Raw genomic sequence first — 16,592 nt, 5'->3', positions numbered from 1 at the left:
AGCCAACATGTTCCAAATTCTTAGTTTTCCAACAACTTGAACAATTCTGAAGGAGAATTATTTTTTTGTCTTCTTTCCTCACCTTATTTTTGAAGCATTTCTCAATGTAGAGTCTGGTACTGTCAGTGACCATTTCTCCTTCAGGATGTAAGGTGTAGACAAACATAATTGCAGAGGGTGCCAACTCGGTGCTAACTTCTATAGGAATGGAAAATACTCCCTTTGCAACTGTGAAAAGAGAAGATAAAGTTGGTAAGATGCCTTGGTGAAACTGCTGACTCTTTCAGCTAGCAGAAAGTCTCCATGGACTTCTAGCCATCTCAACCACTGCCAGTGAACCCGACAAATTAATTTATGAAGCATTTCTGAGAGGGGTTGACCAACCTCTTTCATAAATTATAAAAGAAAGCAATAATTGGACATAGCTTAACATTTCAAACTTCAAAGTCCTATTTTTTGCGCAGTAAAAAACCCTAAAATTGTAGGCTGTGACTTTAAAAAAATGTTTTAAACACCCCCCCATTAATACATTCTATCTGTATTCAATTCTATGCCAAAATCATGGGCCTCACCATCATCACTGATCTCGATTTTCTGTTGTCCATGAAGAATGATCATACCTTTTGCAATTACCTAGAAGAATGAAAATACGATGATAAAGTTTAGGGAACAGTATCCAGATTTCATCCAATTATAGACTTCTATCATTTACCTCTTTTCTGGTTCTAAACAATAAAATTGAACAAGTTCACCAGTAAATCAGAATACCAAAAAATGAGCTTATAACCCTAATAATTATATTCAAGAGAAATCAGGAGTCATGTATACATTTACTTTAAAGCAATTTAATGTTCCACATTCCAAAACAGGTAGATCCCTATGACACAGCGAAAAAATTTCCACTCATATTTGAAAGTGTTGAATTATAACTAAATTTATTTACTGTAATGAAACATAGTTGCACAAAGGCATTATCCAGAGTCTCCCAGTGTTGTAAGATCTTTCTGGATGATGGACTTGTTTGAAGCAAAAGGTATAAGCAAGAAATACCCATCCATATCCACTCAAAATTTTAAGAGATAAAAGAAAATGGAAGTGTGTCCCAGAAGAAATCTTCTCTCACTTTACCTTTATCAGCTACCTTGTGCAAAGGTACATCAACATACTTTAATTGTAATCTCAAAGGCGCAAGCAAAGGCTGGAGACATGAACTGTGTTAAGAAAACCATTGAATTTCACATTTAAATTTCAGAATTGTTTTTAAAAAGATGCTGAGACTTAGAGAAAATTTAAACTACCATAGATCATACAGCCTGAAACTGCTGGAGCTGGTAATCCTACTCTGGTCTGTATTTCACTGAATTCTAAAATTGCTTTAACTCTCTGGAGTGCATGGTTATGTAACTAATTCCAAAAGAAGAACTGAGTCTTCTATTTGCAAGATATTGTATTTGGTACTAGAATAGTTGCAAAAAAGCATAAGACTCAATACTTAATGAGCCTTTCAGGAAATATTCTGAGTACTATTATGTATATTAATTCATTGGCTCCTCAAAATAGTAAGATAGGAACTATTATAATAGATGGGTAAACTGAGGAGGAACAAAGGTACAGGCATTTACCCAAGTTCACACAGCTATGCTATTTTACTGAGTGCTTCCTCTGTGACACGCACCATACTAGGTGAAGGAATACAATGGTAGACAAACCAAACACAGTCCTTGACTTCAAGGAGGTTACAGAATGGGGGGGTGGGGTGGGTGGCAATTTGCAAACAGTCACATAAATAAAGACATAAGCACAGATTTTGATAAGAAACAGGAGGAGAAATAAAGCCATTAAGTTCGTTATGAAAGGATGCGTACAATTGAATTGCCTCGTGACTTGAATTGTCTGGGTGATCAGAGAAGTTTTCCTTAGGAAGTTTCATTTAAGCTAAGAATGAATGATGACAAGGATCATCTCAGCAAATAGAGTGCAGGCAGTTGGGGCCATGGTGTTAGCAGCTGGGAAAGAAGATTATGATGGGCAGAAGGAAAAGAATGTGGGAAGCTCCTGAGTCAGAAAAGAGCATGGCTGTCCAAGAAAATGTAAGCCCTCTGTGTCTGCAATAAAAGAGCCATTGGATAGAACAATGAAAAATGGCATTGGCAAGATCTGCGAAAGATAGAGGGGTAAATATTGGAGGCAAGGGGGAAGGAGTTTGATATTTATTTTAATAGAAATAGAAAGGATTTCAATTAGGGGAGTGGAATAATCCTAATTGCTTTGGAAAGAAATTACTCTAGACTTCTAGATTGAGGAGCTGTATGTTCTCTTTTCTAAAAAAGCCCTTGGAAAGAGCAAGGAAAACTGAAATTTGAAAGGAAGGAAGGAAAGAGGGGAGAAAGAAAGAAGAAAGAGAGAGAAGAAGAGAGAATGAGGAAGGAAGGGGGACAGAGGAAGGGAGAGGGAGAGGAATAGAAAGACAAACTCCTTTAATTATTTTAGGAAACATGTAACCCTGAGCCATCATTTAAAATGGAAATTAGGTGAAGTAATTGCTAAGCCCTTATCAGAGAAGAGAAGGGATAAACCTAAGCTACTTCAGGAGGGAAGCTGATGACAAACAAGCCAGTTCACCCCACAAAACTGCAGAATGGCTGAACTCAGGAGTGGCTGAACTCAGTTATGGGGTACCGAGGTGAGCAGGGGTGAGATGGGGGGCGGAGGAGAGGACCCCAAATCAGGGGATGTTGGACGTCTTTATAAAACTATTTAGAGGTTCAACTTCTCTCCCCAGGATGTTTGATGTTCCTCACACACCACTAGGGCAATATTGTTGCTAAAATAGTGAAGCATTTCCATATGGTTGGCAAAGAACTGTTGCTCTGAACTCCCCAGAGTCCTGTCCTCCCCAACAGACACCCCAGACCGCCAATCTAAATAAGCCACCTCTTATTAGCTTAGCAAAGTGCTTTTAATGGAGTTATAACCTGTCTATTCCATTTGATTGGTGCCCATATCTCACGTGTTTGAAATATTTTAATATATATGGAATTGATGAATGAAAAGGAAAATGTGAGAGAGAATATAAAGAACAATTGGCACAATATGGTGATTCAATGAATAGGGTGAAAAGAGAAGTATCAAAAGTTTATTCTAAGATTCTGAATTTGAACAACAGGAGACATTTTGTTGTACTCTTTTCACACTTCTTGAAGCACTTTTAGTTCCCAGAAATACAATGACTTCTTGTAGATATACCCAAGCACTTTCAGTTCCCAGAAATACAATATACTTCAGAACTCTCTGAGTTTACTTTGAAATTACTTTGAAATTTATCATTATCATGGTATAAGAGTAAGAAGGTTTATAACAGGTTCAAAGAAGTTTGAAAGTTAAGAAATGATTTTGGTTGTGGAAGAATATTTTAGTGCATACCAGATAATTGAAGGTCGCTGTGTAGGTTTTGTCTTCAAAGCTTTCCGTATTGAGAAGGTAGTGCACCATCACCTGCTTCTGCTGGTTGCATCTCAGTTCTTTCCTCTCTGGGACAATCTTTAGGAAGCTATTCGTCTTGGAGTAAAATCGACGTACAAAGTATTTTGTCTCTGGGTAATGAGGCAACACCCAGCCATCAGCATAGCAGTTTTCATTGGTCTTGTAGGTTGCCTAGATAAAGAGTCAAATTTACAGGCATTATAGAGTAAAGGGAAAGAAGTCAAAGAATATTTTATAAGATGACTTATCATCATGCTGCTCTATCTGTACATGAAAATTTCCTGGCTCTTCTCCATTAAGGCTAACCTAATTCCTCAAACCTAGTTTCCAGTTGTCCCCTAGAGTGACCACTATATGACTTTTGCAATTTACCTTCTTTTCAAGTTATGATTTATTAATATTTCTCTAAAATTTTTACTCTATTCTCTCCTACAATTACATTTCTGTTAGTATGTCTATGGATATATTTCTCTCACTACAATATGAGAAACCTATGAATGCAGGAGTTGCCTTTGCTAGTAAGATAATATGGAGCTTTGCCAAAAGACGGCAAAGTTTCTAGGAAATATTGCAAGGAGATTAACCATGGACATTTACCATTATCAATAGAAATGTCTGGGGGGTCCTTTAAAAATGCCTAGACCTACAACTCAATGACAATAGTACAGACAGCCCAATTATAAAATGGGCAAAAGATATGAAAAGACAGTTCTCTGAAGAGGAAATACAAATGGCCAAGAAACACATGAAAAAATGTTCAGCTTCACTAGCTATTAGAGAGATGCAAATTAAAACCACAATGAGATACCATCTAACACCGGTTAGAATGGCTGCCATTAAACAAACAGGAAACTACAAATGCTGGAGGGGATGTGGAGAAATTGGAACTCTTATTCATTGTTGGTGGGACTGTATAATGGTTCAGCCACTCTGGAAGTCAGTCTGGCAGTTCCTTAGAAAACTAGATATAGAGCTACCATTCGATCCAGCGATTGCACTTCTCGGTATATACCCGGAAGATCGGAAAGCAGTGACACGAACAGATATCTGCACGCCAATGTTCATAGCAGCATTATTCACAATTGCCAAGAGATGGAAACAACCCAAATGTCCTTCAACAGATGAGTGGATAAGTAAAATGTGGTATATACATACGATGGAATACTACGCGGCAGTAAGAAGGAACGATCTCGTGAAACATATGACAACATGGATGAACCTTGAAGACATAATGCTGAGCGAAATAAGCCAGGCACAAAAAGAGAAATATTATATGCTACCACTAATGTGAACTTTGAAAAATGTAAAACAAATGGTTTATAATGTAGAATGTAGGGGAACTAGCAGTAGAGAGCAATTAAGGAAGGGGGAACAATAATCCAAGAAGAACAGATAAGCTATTTAACGTTCTGGGGATGCCCAGAAATGACTATGGTCTGTTAAATTCTGATGGATATAGTAGGAACAAGTTCACAGAAATGTCGCTATATTATGTAACTTTCTTGGGGTAAAGTAGGAACATGTTGGAAGTTAAGCAGTTATCTTAGGTTAGTTGTCTTTTTCTTACTCCCTTGTTATGGTCTCTTTGAAATGTTCTTTTATTGTATGTTTGTTTTCTTTTTAACTTTTTTTTTCATACAGTTGATTTAAAAAAGAAGGGAAAGTTAAAAAAAAAAAAAAGAAAGAAAAACAAGGGGGAAAAAAAAAAGATGTAGTGCCCCCTTGAGGAGCCTGTGGAGAGTGCAGGGGTATTCGCCTACCCCACCTCCATGGTTGCTAACATGACCACAGACATAGGGGACTGGTGGTTTGATGGGTTGAGCCCTCTACCATAAGTTTTACCCTTGGGAAGACGGTTGCTGCAAAGGAGAGGCTAGGCCTCCCTATATTTGTGCCTAAGAGCCTCCTCCTGAATGCCTCTTTGTTGCTCAGATGTGGCCCTCTCTCTCTGGCTAAGCCAACTTGAAAGGTGAAATCACTGCCCTCCCCCCTATGTGGGATCAGACACCCAGGGGAGTGAGTCTCCCTGGCAACGTGGAATACGACTCCCGGGGAGGAATGTAGACCTGGCATCGTGGGACGGAGAACATCTTCTTGACCAAAAGGGGGATGGGAAAGGAAATGAAATAAGCTTCAGTGGCAGAGAGATTCCAAAAGGAGCCGAGAGGTCACTCTGGTGGGCACTCTTACGCACACTTTAGACAACCCTTTTTAGGTTCTAAAGAATTGGGGTAGCTGGTGGTGGATACCTGAAACTATCAAACTACAACCCAGAACCCATGAATCTCGAAGACAGTTGTATAAAAATGTAGCTTATGAATGGTGACAATGGGATTGGGAAAGCCATAAGGACCACACTCCACTTTGTCTAGTTTATGGATGGATGAGTAGAAAAATAGGGGAAGGAAACAAACAGACAAAGGTTCCCAGTGTTCTTTTTTACTTCAATTGCTCTTTTTCACTCTAATTATTATTCTTGTTATTTTTGTGTGTGTGCTAATGAAGGTGACAGGGATTGATTTAGGTGATGAATGCACAACTATGTAATGGTACTGTAAACAATCGAAAGTACGATTTGTTTTGTATGACTGCGTGGTATGTGAATATATCTCAATAAAAAAAAATCAATAGAAAAAAAAATGCCTAGAAAGGACTGATTTTGAATTATTACAATTATTAAGTTTCTTCTTTCTTGAAAATATCTACAGAAATTCTTTGCATTATTTCATGATAGGTTGCAGGATTTCCCAAATATTTCCTTCTATTGAAATGCAATTGCCTTCCTATTTCTATCATGAAAGTGGGGAAGTGTTTCTTATTTTCACTTAATTCCCCTTCCTACACTTAAATATATATGCTATCTTTCTGCCTTTTGGCCAGGATTCATTAGTAATTCTTTTATCTGCTTTCCATAGGATCTGTTTCCTTAATATTTAACCATTTTGCAACACTTTAGATTCATACCAAGATGTACATTTCCATCTATGTTCCATAAATATCATTTAACATAGACCCATAGCTAGCAAATGCAGTGTTTTCTTCTCTGCTTGCCATTGGCTTACTTACTATCAAAGTGATATTTGGATATGTAATCTTAGATGTATCCAAGGAAAATTGAGCAGTGCCATTTATATCTGTGGTATAGTTGCCCACAATTTTGTCCTTCAGATGCAACTGGATGACTTCATTTGGAATGGGAGAGTTGTCTGGATGAAGCAATTTAATCTGTGCAAGAGGAAGAAAATAAATTTATGAAGCATTTAGTGAAGTTAGAAATCAATATTGATGGCACGCCTCTCTCCTTGATGTGTATGCACTTTCTGGGTAGTTTCATCTATTTCTATCAAGTATATCACAGTTAGATACCATAAATATCTTAATGACCCTAAACTTTATTTCTCCCACCCACAAAGATCTACAGAAACCCTCAAAATTGAATTATTTATCAATCTACCCAATCTTTTCTTTTTTCTTTCTCTCGTCAGTCTCATTGAATAGCTCAACCATTCATTTAGCTACCCAACTCAAATATCCAGGGGCATCCTAGATCTTTTCTTTTCCTTCACCCACATTTTCAACTGTTGATAAACTACTCTCAATTTTATCTTTTTAAAATCTTCTGTTTCCAATTGATCATATTCATTGCTGTTGGAGATTGAGTCATGCACTCCACAGGAGAAATGTTCTAGTCTTAATCCACATTCCTGTGGGTGTGAACACAGAAACTGTACTTCCTGAGAAAACTACACAATGTCACTATAAAGTATTTTTGCCCACCACCACCCCTAAAAAGTAATGAACTTCAATCTGATCAAGCCTCAAAACCTGAACACCAGTTTACACGGAATACAGGGGACAGAGGATAATGTTAAATGATACCATGGGAATGCAGTCAGAAAAATCCAGCTTTAGGAAAATGCAGCAGAATAAATTATACCATTTCTTCAATAAATACATTTCAATGTAACAAAAGAGAGAAGGAAGAAGATTCTATATATTTTAAATAGGATTAAGAGCTATATCAACCAATATAATGTATGGACCTTATTTCTATCTTCTTGGAATAAACAAACTGAAAATATATCTAAAAATTACCACTGGAGAATTTGAAAATTGACTGTTTTAAGGACTTATTTTTAATTTTTACATGGAATAATGGAAATGAGGCAATACTTTTAAATAGTCCGTATCTTTTAGAGACACATATTGAAATATTTTACTGAAGGCATGATGTGATGTCTATAATAACTTGGGAGAAAAGAGTAACTGGGTAGAAGAAGTTAAGTGGCTACGATACAGATGAAACAAATTTAGCCATGAGTTTATAATTTTTTAAGCTTGGTGGGGTGATTCATGTATATTTTCTCTTATTTTTTATATATTTGAAATTGTCTATAATAAAATGTCTCTTGAAAATGTAAATGTACAAAGATAATAGAAGAGAATATTGGCAGATATCCTTGAGACCTTAGAATAAGGAAAGATTTGTTAAAACAGCCCCAGAAAGCACAATTTCAGGTAAAAACTAAATGATTTAATTACAATCAAATTAAAGTTTGCCTTTAAAAAAGACACCATAAAAATGTCATCAGATAGATGGCAAATGGAAAATGATATTAACAATATCCAAAATGCAAAAGTGGTCTAATATCTAAAATAAACAAGAAATTCCTGCAAATGATTAATAGGCTGAAACCAATAGAAATGCAGGTAATTCCCAGAAGAGAAGATTCAATAAGTAATATGAAGAGATACTCAACCACATTAGTAATAGGATCAATGCAAATTAAAGCACTAATGAGAAATCACTTTATTTCCAATAGATTATTTAAAAATGATTAATCGGGTGATGGTAAGTGTAATTGGGACTGTTAGCATATGGAACCTCTTATCTACTGCTGAAGACAGTGCAGCTATCATGGGAGCAATCTGGTAGTATCTAGTCAAATTTACTACGCATATACACAGCAGCCCAGTAATCTCACCTTGGAGAATATATGCCAGAAACCATAGTTAAAATACAAAGACTGACAACACCAAATTTTAGCACAGATAATGGACAACTGAATTCTCACACATTGCTGGTGAGAGTGTAAAAATGGCAAAACTGGTTTAGAAATCTATCTAGCAGTTTCTTGTAATGTTAAGTATATACCTACCCTATGACCCAGCATTTCTAGGCACAAGAGAAATGAAAGCATATGTAAATGAAATGACTTAACAATGCATTTACAGGACATTCAGTGTAGTGCCAAACTGGAAACAACCCAATGTCCATAAAAAGGACATTGGAATAAACAATTAAAGAACATCAATTGGTAAATTGGTAAGACTTTGGTTTTACAGTAATTTGGCAATATCTATTGAAATTGCAAAAGCACATACCTTTTTTTGTGACTGAGAAATTATATTTCTAAGTGTATTTGCACTTGTGTGAGATGATGCTTTACAGACTGATTTATTGAAACATCAGTTGCAACAGCAAACTTTTAAAACACACATAAATGTTCATCAATAGGGGAATAGTTTAAAATATTACGATACTTCCAATGGAATTGTAAGACAGAATGAATAACCCCTTTATGTACTAATATGGAGCAATCTCCAAGTTACATTGTTAAGGGTGGGGGGAAACAAGATTCAGAATGTACGTAACATGATAAACTTTTTTTTCACTAAAAAAGAAGATATGAAAGAATATATAAATATGCATTTTCTTTTATATGCATATACAAATGTATTTGAAATGATGTATAAAATTGGTAACTTTTTCTGCCTGCAGGGAAGGAATCTAGGTGTCTGGGAAATAGGGCCGTGACAAAGAATTTTCACTGTGTTGCTTTTCTAGCCATTTTGAATTTTGAACTATGTAATTGTATTACCCATTCAAAAATATAGCAAATTATAAAGTAAAAGGAAATAATTTGTTCATTTTTTTCTTCTGTTGGTCAGGATTAAAGCATAACCATGGAGAAATTGAAAGATGGCACTATTATAAATAACTGAAAGTTATGAGACTAATTAAAATATAAGAAAAAATCAAGTATAATCAAGCAAAAAAAAAACTTCCTTATAGATAATAAGCACAAATCATTAATTAAACCTATTATGTTCCACAAGAAAAGTGAGAAAAGTCATGAATTTACAAAAGGAAATCAAATAGATAATAAACACATGAAATTGTGTTGTTTTACTAACATAAAAAGAAGTATAAATAAAAACAATCATGAGATGCAATTTTTTGTAACATCAGAGAAAATATCAATAATATGATAATGCTAAATCCTGTTGAGTTGTATTAAGCTGACATGTAGCTGTAAATGTAAATTAATTTTTTTAAACTGTATAGCAATTTGACACTGTGTTGCTAGTTTTAAAATCTTCGAAAATTTTGAAAAAAACCTATGTCAAAAGAAGAGATTATTTATTGAATTATTATTTATTAAATTACGGTATGTCCTATTGATTGCACATTATAAAGCCATGGGAATGTTATCAAAACATTTCATGATTGGGAAATTTTTCAATATATTTATTTAAGAGAAATAAGGATGGATACAAAATTTTATTCAGTGCGATCTCAGTTTGAGGGAAAAAGACCATGTGTAGGAAATTCACCAAATTTTGACATTGTTTATTTCTGGTAATCATATAATGGGCAATAGTTTTTCTCTTGAACTTTTCTATAATTTCCAGTTTATTGAAAGTGAATTCTTTTTAATCATCGGTAGCAAGTAAAGTTTATTTTTTTAACAGAGAGAATTAGGGCAGGGATAGTGCCTGACTAGCTCACCATTATATCCCCAATACTTACAGGGACTATACAATTTTTTGCCCAAACTTGAACATTTTGACAATGAAAAAGGACACTAATAATAATGACACCTTAACGAAATTCATAAACCTGGACAGACCTGTGAAAACCTACAGTATATATCACCCTACAATGCTTAGCACAGAGCTTCTCACATAGTAACTTCTCAGGAAATAGCTGTCGGATGAATGAATGAATGAATGAATGAGTGAATGACTGAATGAATAAACAAATGAATGAAAGAAGATGAGTGAATACATGGATGAACATGTAAAGAAAGTATTGCATCTCTTACCTGACCCATATAAGGGAGTCCCTGCTTGTAGACCCTATCCATATTCTCAAATGTAATCTTTATCAGTGATGAATCTATGAATATATACTTGTTGTCTGTAAGCTGCACACCTACAGTCAAAGAAGAATATTAGGAAAATATCAACAAACAATAGCCAAACAAAACTATAGAAAAAAAACCCCACAAACACCTACCATTTTTTCTAGTAGTTTCCATTTCCTAAGCAGTTTGAATACATATCTTTTATAAAAGAAAATTAACAAAAACAGAAAAAAATCCAAATAGCTTGTCATTCTCAACTAATTGTCCTGCTCTTCATCACGCTGATAATCATCCAATCCCTCACATTCCTTCTGGATGGGTAACTTTGCTGATTCCCCACTATTCTTCATTATTCTTAAGCAATTGTTTATCAAGGTTTCTTTTGCTGTTTGCTTCATTAAAACATACAGTTTAATCTATTAATAGTAGAAGTATATGTACATTATTGGAAATTAAAAAGTTTAAAGAGTGTAAACTACCAAACTTCAGATATACCAAAGAAAACAAAAATGAACATTTTAGGCTATTTCCTATCAGTTTTAACTGATATATTTGTATTAATATAATTGTATATATGACATATATACATGCATATTTTTATGTGTATTTATAAGTATGTATGCATATGTAGGTTTATATCTTTTTAAACATTATATTGTGAGCCTGTGATGCCTTTCTGAAAACTTAATTTTTAACTGCTGCATAATATTCCTCTTAGGGATGTATATATCATCATTTAGGAAGCATTCTTTTTTATTTATTTAATTCAAGGTGTCAAATATATTTAATTATTAATTAACATATTTAATTATTAATAAAATATTTAATTATTAATGATTATTAAATGTTTTATTTAATACTTGAATTTCCTCAGGAGGATGGTGACAGATGCCTCTAAAACTCTGAATACGGATATACATATAAAATGTCTAATATCTCATATGCAGAAATTTCACTGAAATATGTTGTATATGCATACATTAAGAAAGGCAATAGTAACAGAAAGGAAGTGGTCAGCACAGAAAAAGGATTTTAAGGAATCATATTTATCATTCTGTACTTAAGGGAGAGGGAGGAACACTAGGTCAGGGAGACACAAGAAATTAGTCATTGGAAAAATGTTCTTGGTTGTGAGATAAAGATACTTCATTGGATTTTTTTAGAGGTATGGTAAAATACTTTCCCCAAACTATTACACTATCTTTGTTCTCATTCTATTTTTACATCAATTTCTATAAATTTCTAATTTTATATCATCAACCAAATTTCTCAAATAATAGGTGGAATCAGTAAAGGAAATGAGTGTGCTGATATCTGAAAAGACATAACCACAGTACAAATCAATAAATTGGCATACTGACTTTTGGTTTAGTTTAGTTTCATTTGAATCTAATATTTGAACATGCATCACCAGGAATCCAATGAATTTTGGTTGGGATAAGAAACATACAGATTTTGGATCTGAGAAACTGATGACAAACCCTGGGGGGAGGAAAATGATGAAATCAACCTTGTGCAGCTGGTCACCAGCTGGCAATGCAAACTGGACAGTGACGCCATTGGGGTCTCACTGCTTTGAAATTATTACCTGTTCCAGTTTCTGTGACAAGAGTGTGCACTTCAAAGTAATTCCTGTATCCTTCCCGATTTAACTCAAAGCCGTTTGTGTCAATAACCTGGGAGACGCAGCCATCTTTTCCTAACTGAAAAGTTAAGGAGTATAACAACAAGAGACAGTTAAATTTGAAAAGACCGTAATAACAGTTTTAGGGAAAAGGTGCAACTTCTGGGGAGCAACTTGAAGAATGTGGTATTACCCAAATTCTAGTTTCATAAAGTAATCTATCACATAACTTTAACTAAAAATTTCAGTTCATGTGTTTACTTATGACCCCATTTGATTTTTTAACAGGTATTAACTTTTACAATACTGAGCTCTCAAAAAAAAAAAAACTTCATAGTGCCATTGCTTTGTTATTTCACAAGACAATGAATCAACTCTAGTTGCCTTATTCACACAAAAATTTGAAAGTCTGTTATTTCACATTCTTTTTCAATTTTGAAACTGATTTTTATTTTGTAGTCACCATGCTTTGGATATTTATAGAACTAGAATTTACATAGCAGTTAAGGAGACAGGCTTCAGAGTCAAACACCAGGATTTGAATCTTCATTGCCATTTATTCCCTCATACAAACCGGGGATGTTAATAAGGAGCTCGAAGAGTTGTGTGTATTACATAAGATAATGGCCAGAAAGTGTTTATCATAGTGACTGGTACTTAGTAAGCTTTCAATAAATAATAGGTGCATTATTATTATTATTGTTACTACTACTATTATTATTTTATTCAATTCTCCTGAATTCCAGTCAAAATTGATTTGGTCAATTTAAAATGCTTCACTAAGTGAACATTTTAAAATTCACAATTAATAAACAGAGTTAAGCAGAGAGAATTGGTAAATATGGCAAAGGAATCCAGTACAGTCATGACATGTGTTCATAGATCCATACACTATTATAATGGGAGGAGGGGATTGAATTCTTTTCCAACTCCTTCATTTTGTGATGAGATGAGGAAATCAAGACCTGTCAAGACCTACGGCCATTTCAGAATGTACCTGAAACTACCCCATGCTCTAGCACCATTTCCACAAGCTGAGAAGTCCAGAACCATTTCACTAAACCTGAAAGTGAACAACTGGATGAATCATTGAGCCTGTACTCTTGCTTTCTACATATCAGTGTGTATTCTTCTGTTGCACTCATCAGTGTGTGTTCTAAACGGACAGAGTTCTCAAATCTCCTGGAGACCATTTATGTTATATAACCTTTTTAATAATCCATTCCAGGATCTAGCTACACTGTGTACTTGCTTGCATCGTTCATTTTTCTTCTAGAATGTGCACATTTTAAAGATAATGACTGTTTTGTAAAATGCAAACTCCATGAGGACCAGGACAAATTCTGTCTTGCTCAACATTGTAGCCCCTAAATAAAATAATGTTTACATCTTAAAGGACCTCAATATTTATTTGTTGAGTGAACAAATGGAGAAAATTTTCCATCCCATGAAATGTCTGGGGATACAGCCCCACTAGTTACTTAAATATGTGATATTGAGCAATTTACTTAACCTCTCCTTCCAATCTACTCATCTATAAATGAGTGGTAATAAAAAAAATTTTTCAAAGCATAAGGTTGCTTTGAAAATTAAATGTATATGAATTATTAGCCCAGTGCCTGTTACTTCAAACATCTATTAAATGTTAGCTATTATTATCATTATTACTATTTTTATTCGTGTTCAAATAAAAAGTTTAAATTTAAAAGCCACAATATTCTTAATTATTTCTAATCAATCAAAAGCCTTTGGGAAGACTAGAAATATGAGTGTGTTTTTGTGTGTGTGTGTGTGTGTGTGTGTTGATAAATGGTATCACACTGTTTGTAATATGGTGATGTCAACTGCATACTAGGCAGTTAGCCTCTAGCACGAGTTTGACTGGAGTCCTTGCAATATACTAAAACTGCGTTTTGTGTCCATTTTCTATTGCTGGTTGTAAAATCTTCCCAATGAGTCCTTTCAATAAATTCCTCACCTTTGAAAGTCTGAACAAGTTGAGTCTCCTTGCTAGTAATTAAGAACTCTGACATATACATGTCCCTTCTGGAACTTCTATCCAAATTTATTTCCAATGAGAATCGATTGAGAGAAAAAATAATTTAATCACTTGTTTAATATTCTTTGACACATACGAACATTTTCTTATTTCCTGACTAAAGCCACAAGCACAAGGTAAAGTGGAGGATGTGAACATTTCTACACTGGTAGTATGGGGGTTTTAATCTGGAATCATTTTATAATTAAGAATTGAAATTTACCACTGAAAGTATCAAGACAAAATAATTAGAGAATTTACAAATGGGAATAGGAATGTAGAAGAAAAGTATAATTTTTTGGTGTAAACAGGGTAACAAGGGAAAGGAGAGCAAGTGGAAAGTGAAGATAAAAGTAATGCAAAAATTTACTTATGAATTTGCAGATGCATCTCTTACCTCAGTGGTAAAATTTTTACAGAGTGAGTTGATAGGATGGCTACAAACACCGAAATATGTAGAGGCCCTGCATACACTAAGTTGAACTTTCCCTTCCACAGGTTTGCCATAGGTATACCTAATGGGAGAGAATAACAAAATTACAGAGGTCAGTGTTGTTATTAATCCGCCTGGGCTGTTTTGAAACTTTTCTTTAGTGGCTGCAACCACTACTGCAAACTATATTTAAATAGCCAATTACCTTAGATAGTATTTTCTGGAGGAAATCTAAAACAATGGGACTGACTAAAATTGAGGTGAATGCTTTAAGCAAAAATAGCTTTTAATTAAAATGGTTGAAAATAAACATGAAGAAATCACACATTTATGTCACTAAATCACAATGTAAAAAAACACAGTTTTAATAAAAAAGGAAATAAATAGAACAGTTATTGACTAATTTGTTAGGCTAGCATTTATTTAATGCATATTTATATTACCTTAAAAATAATATTTATTTCTGTTTTTAAAATACGCCATATAATGAGCATATATTAATTTTGCATGAATTTTACTTTTATAAGGTAAGTTGTATTTATTTTTAATTGCACAGAAGTATATAAATATATTTTCATTGTTAAAAAATTCAAACAACAAATAGAAAATTAAAAATCTCCTTTGACCTAAAGGTTAAAACTTAGTTTCCTCTTTCTCTCTCTCTTGATTGATAAATATATATTTAGACATAGATATAGGTATAGATATGAATACATACAAATATTTATACATTTTTAATTTCTATGTGCATTTTGCTAAATGATATCACAGTTTGTAATATGGCAGCAGCAACTGTATACTAGCCAGTTAGATTCTGGTACAATTTTGACAGGAGTCCTTGCTACACCCTAGAACTGCCTTTTGGGGTCTATCTTCTGATGCTGGTTCTCAAACCTTTCCAGTGAGAACTTTCAGCAAATTCCTCTCCTTTAAAGATTCGAAAAACTTGATTCCTACTGCTGGTAGTTAAGAACCCTGACTGATTCAGAGTTCCCTTCTGGGACTCCTAGCCACATGCTTGCACTTTTCTTTCATTATGTATTTTTTTACTTTGGGCTACATTCTATGAGAATTCCTCAATTTCGTCTTCCAGTTCACTAATTCTCTCCTCAGAATTATCCATTCTTCTAGTTGGCTGACTATATTTTTTATTTTAATAATCAATATGCTGAATTCCATGACCTTTGATTATTTCTTAAAAGATACCCTTTTCACTCACTGAATGTCTAAAATGCATCTTATTTCTAAATTCATATTCTGGTTGATCTTCAATTGTTTTCTTAGGTATAAGGTGCTGGGTTTTTGTTTTTTTTTTTAATTTAATACTTTGGTTTCAGTTGTTGGAGTCTTCAAGTGTTTGATGATTCATGTTTATGTGTTTGGGATTCCCAGCTGTTTTGTTCCAGAGTGCCTCTTCTGCTTACAGCAGAATTCCTCCAGTGAGTGCGACACTGGAGCTGACACACAGCCAGCTGTCGTCCGGTAGTACCTGGTCATGGGAGCTTTCTGCTTTCCATTCCTCAAGGGTGCTGCCGGCGACCCTGGCAATTCCCTGCCTCTCCAGTCCAAGTAAAATGGCACTTTTGCCTCCTCCCACTCCAACCTTGGGGGTGAAGCACAAGCTAGAGACATCAAATAGTTGGCCATGCCCTTTCTTTCCTTTACAGAATCCCAGTCTAAAGCAGGCACATGCTGGGGAAGAGGCAGACCTCTAACCTTGACTTTCAGTGTGGAATTTTCCTTCCTTCCTTCCGTCCTTCCTTCCTTCCTTCCTCCCCTCCCTCCCCCCCTCCCTCCCTCATTCCTTTCCAAAAAGATAGAGAAAAGCAATGTAATGTAATGCCCATGAGATTCGAGCTGTGG

General features: G+C 34.6%; 1 protein-coding gene across 1 annotated transcript in view; it reads right to left on the bottom strand.

Moving 5' to 3' along the window:
- LOC119542910 (ovostatin-like) overlaps positions 1-14,779 on the bottom strand; it is a 54,496-nt gene extending 39,717 nt beyond the window's left edge. Inside the window, exons 1-7 of the mRNA XM_037847500.1 lie at positions 14,694-14,779; positions 12,223-12,337; positions 10,593-10,702; positions 6,550-6,708; positions 3,424-3,654; positions 573-633; positions 83-228 (exon numbers count right to left, since the gene is read on the bottom strand). Of these exons, the coding sequence (XP_037703428.1) occupies positions 83-228; positions 573-633; positions 3,424-3,654; positions 6,550-6,708; positions 10,593-10,634 (639 nt within the window). The 5' untranslated portion in view covers positions 10,635-10,702; positions 12,223-12,337; positions 14,694-14,779. The remainder of the gene's footprint in view (positions 1-82; positions 229-572; positions 634-3,423; positions 3,655-6,549; positions 6,709-10,592; positions 10,703-12,222; positions 12,338-14,693) is intronic.
- Positions 14,780-16,592: the final 1,813 nt, after the last annotated feature.

Source organism: Choloepus didactylus, chromosome 8 (genome assembly GCF_015220235.1).
Source record: "Choloepus didactylus isolate mChoDid1 chromosome 8, mChoDid1.pri, whole genome shotgun sequence".
In the NCBI taxonomy this organism is placed as follows: domain Eukaryota; kingdom Metazoa; phylum Chordata; class Mammalia; order Pilosa; family Megalonychidae; genus Choloepus; species Choloepus didactylus.
This window is presented reverse-complemented; position numbering and strand designations above follow the sequence as displayed.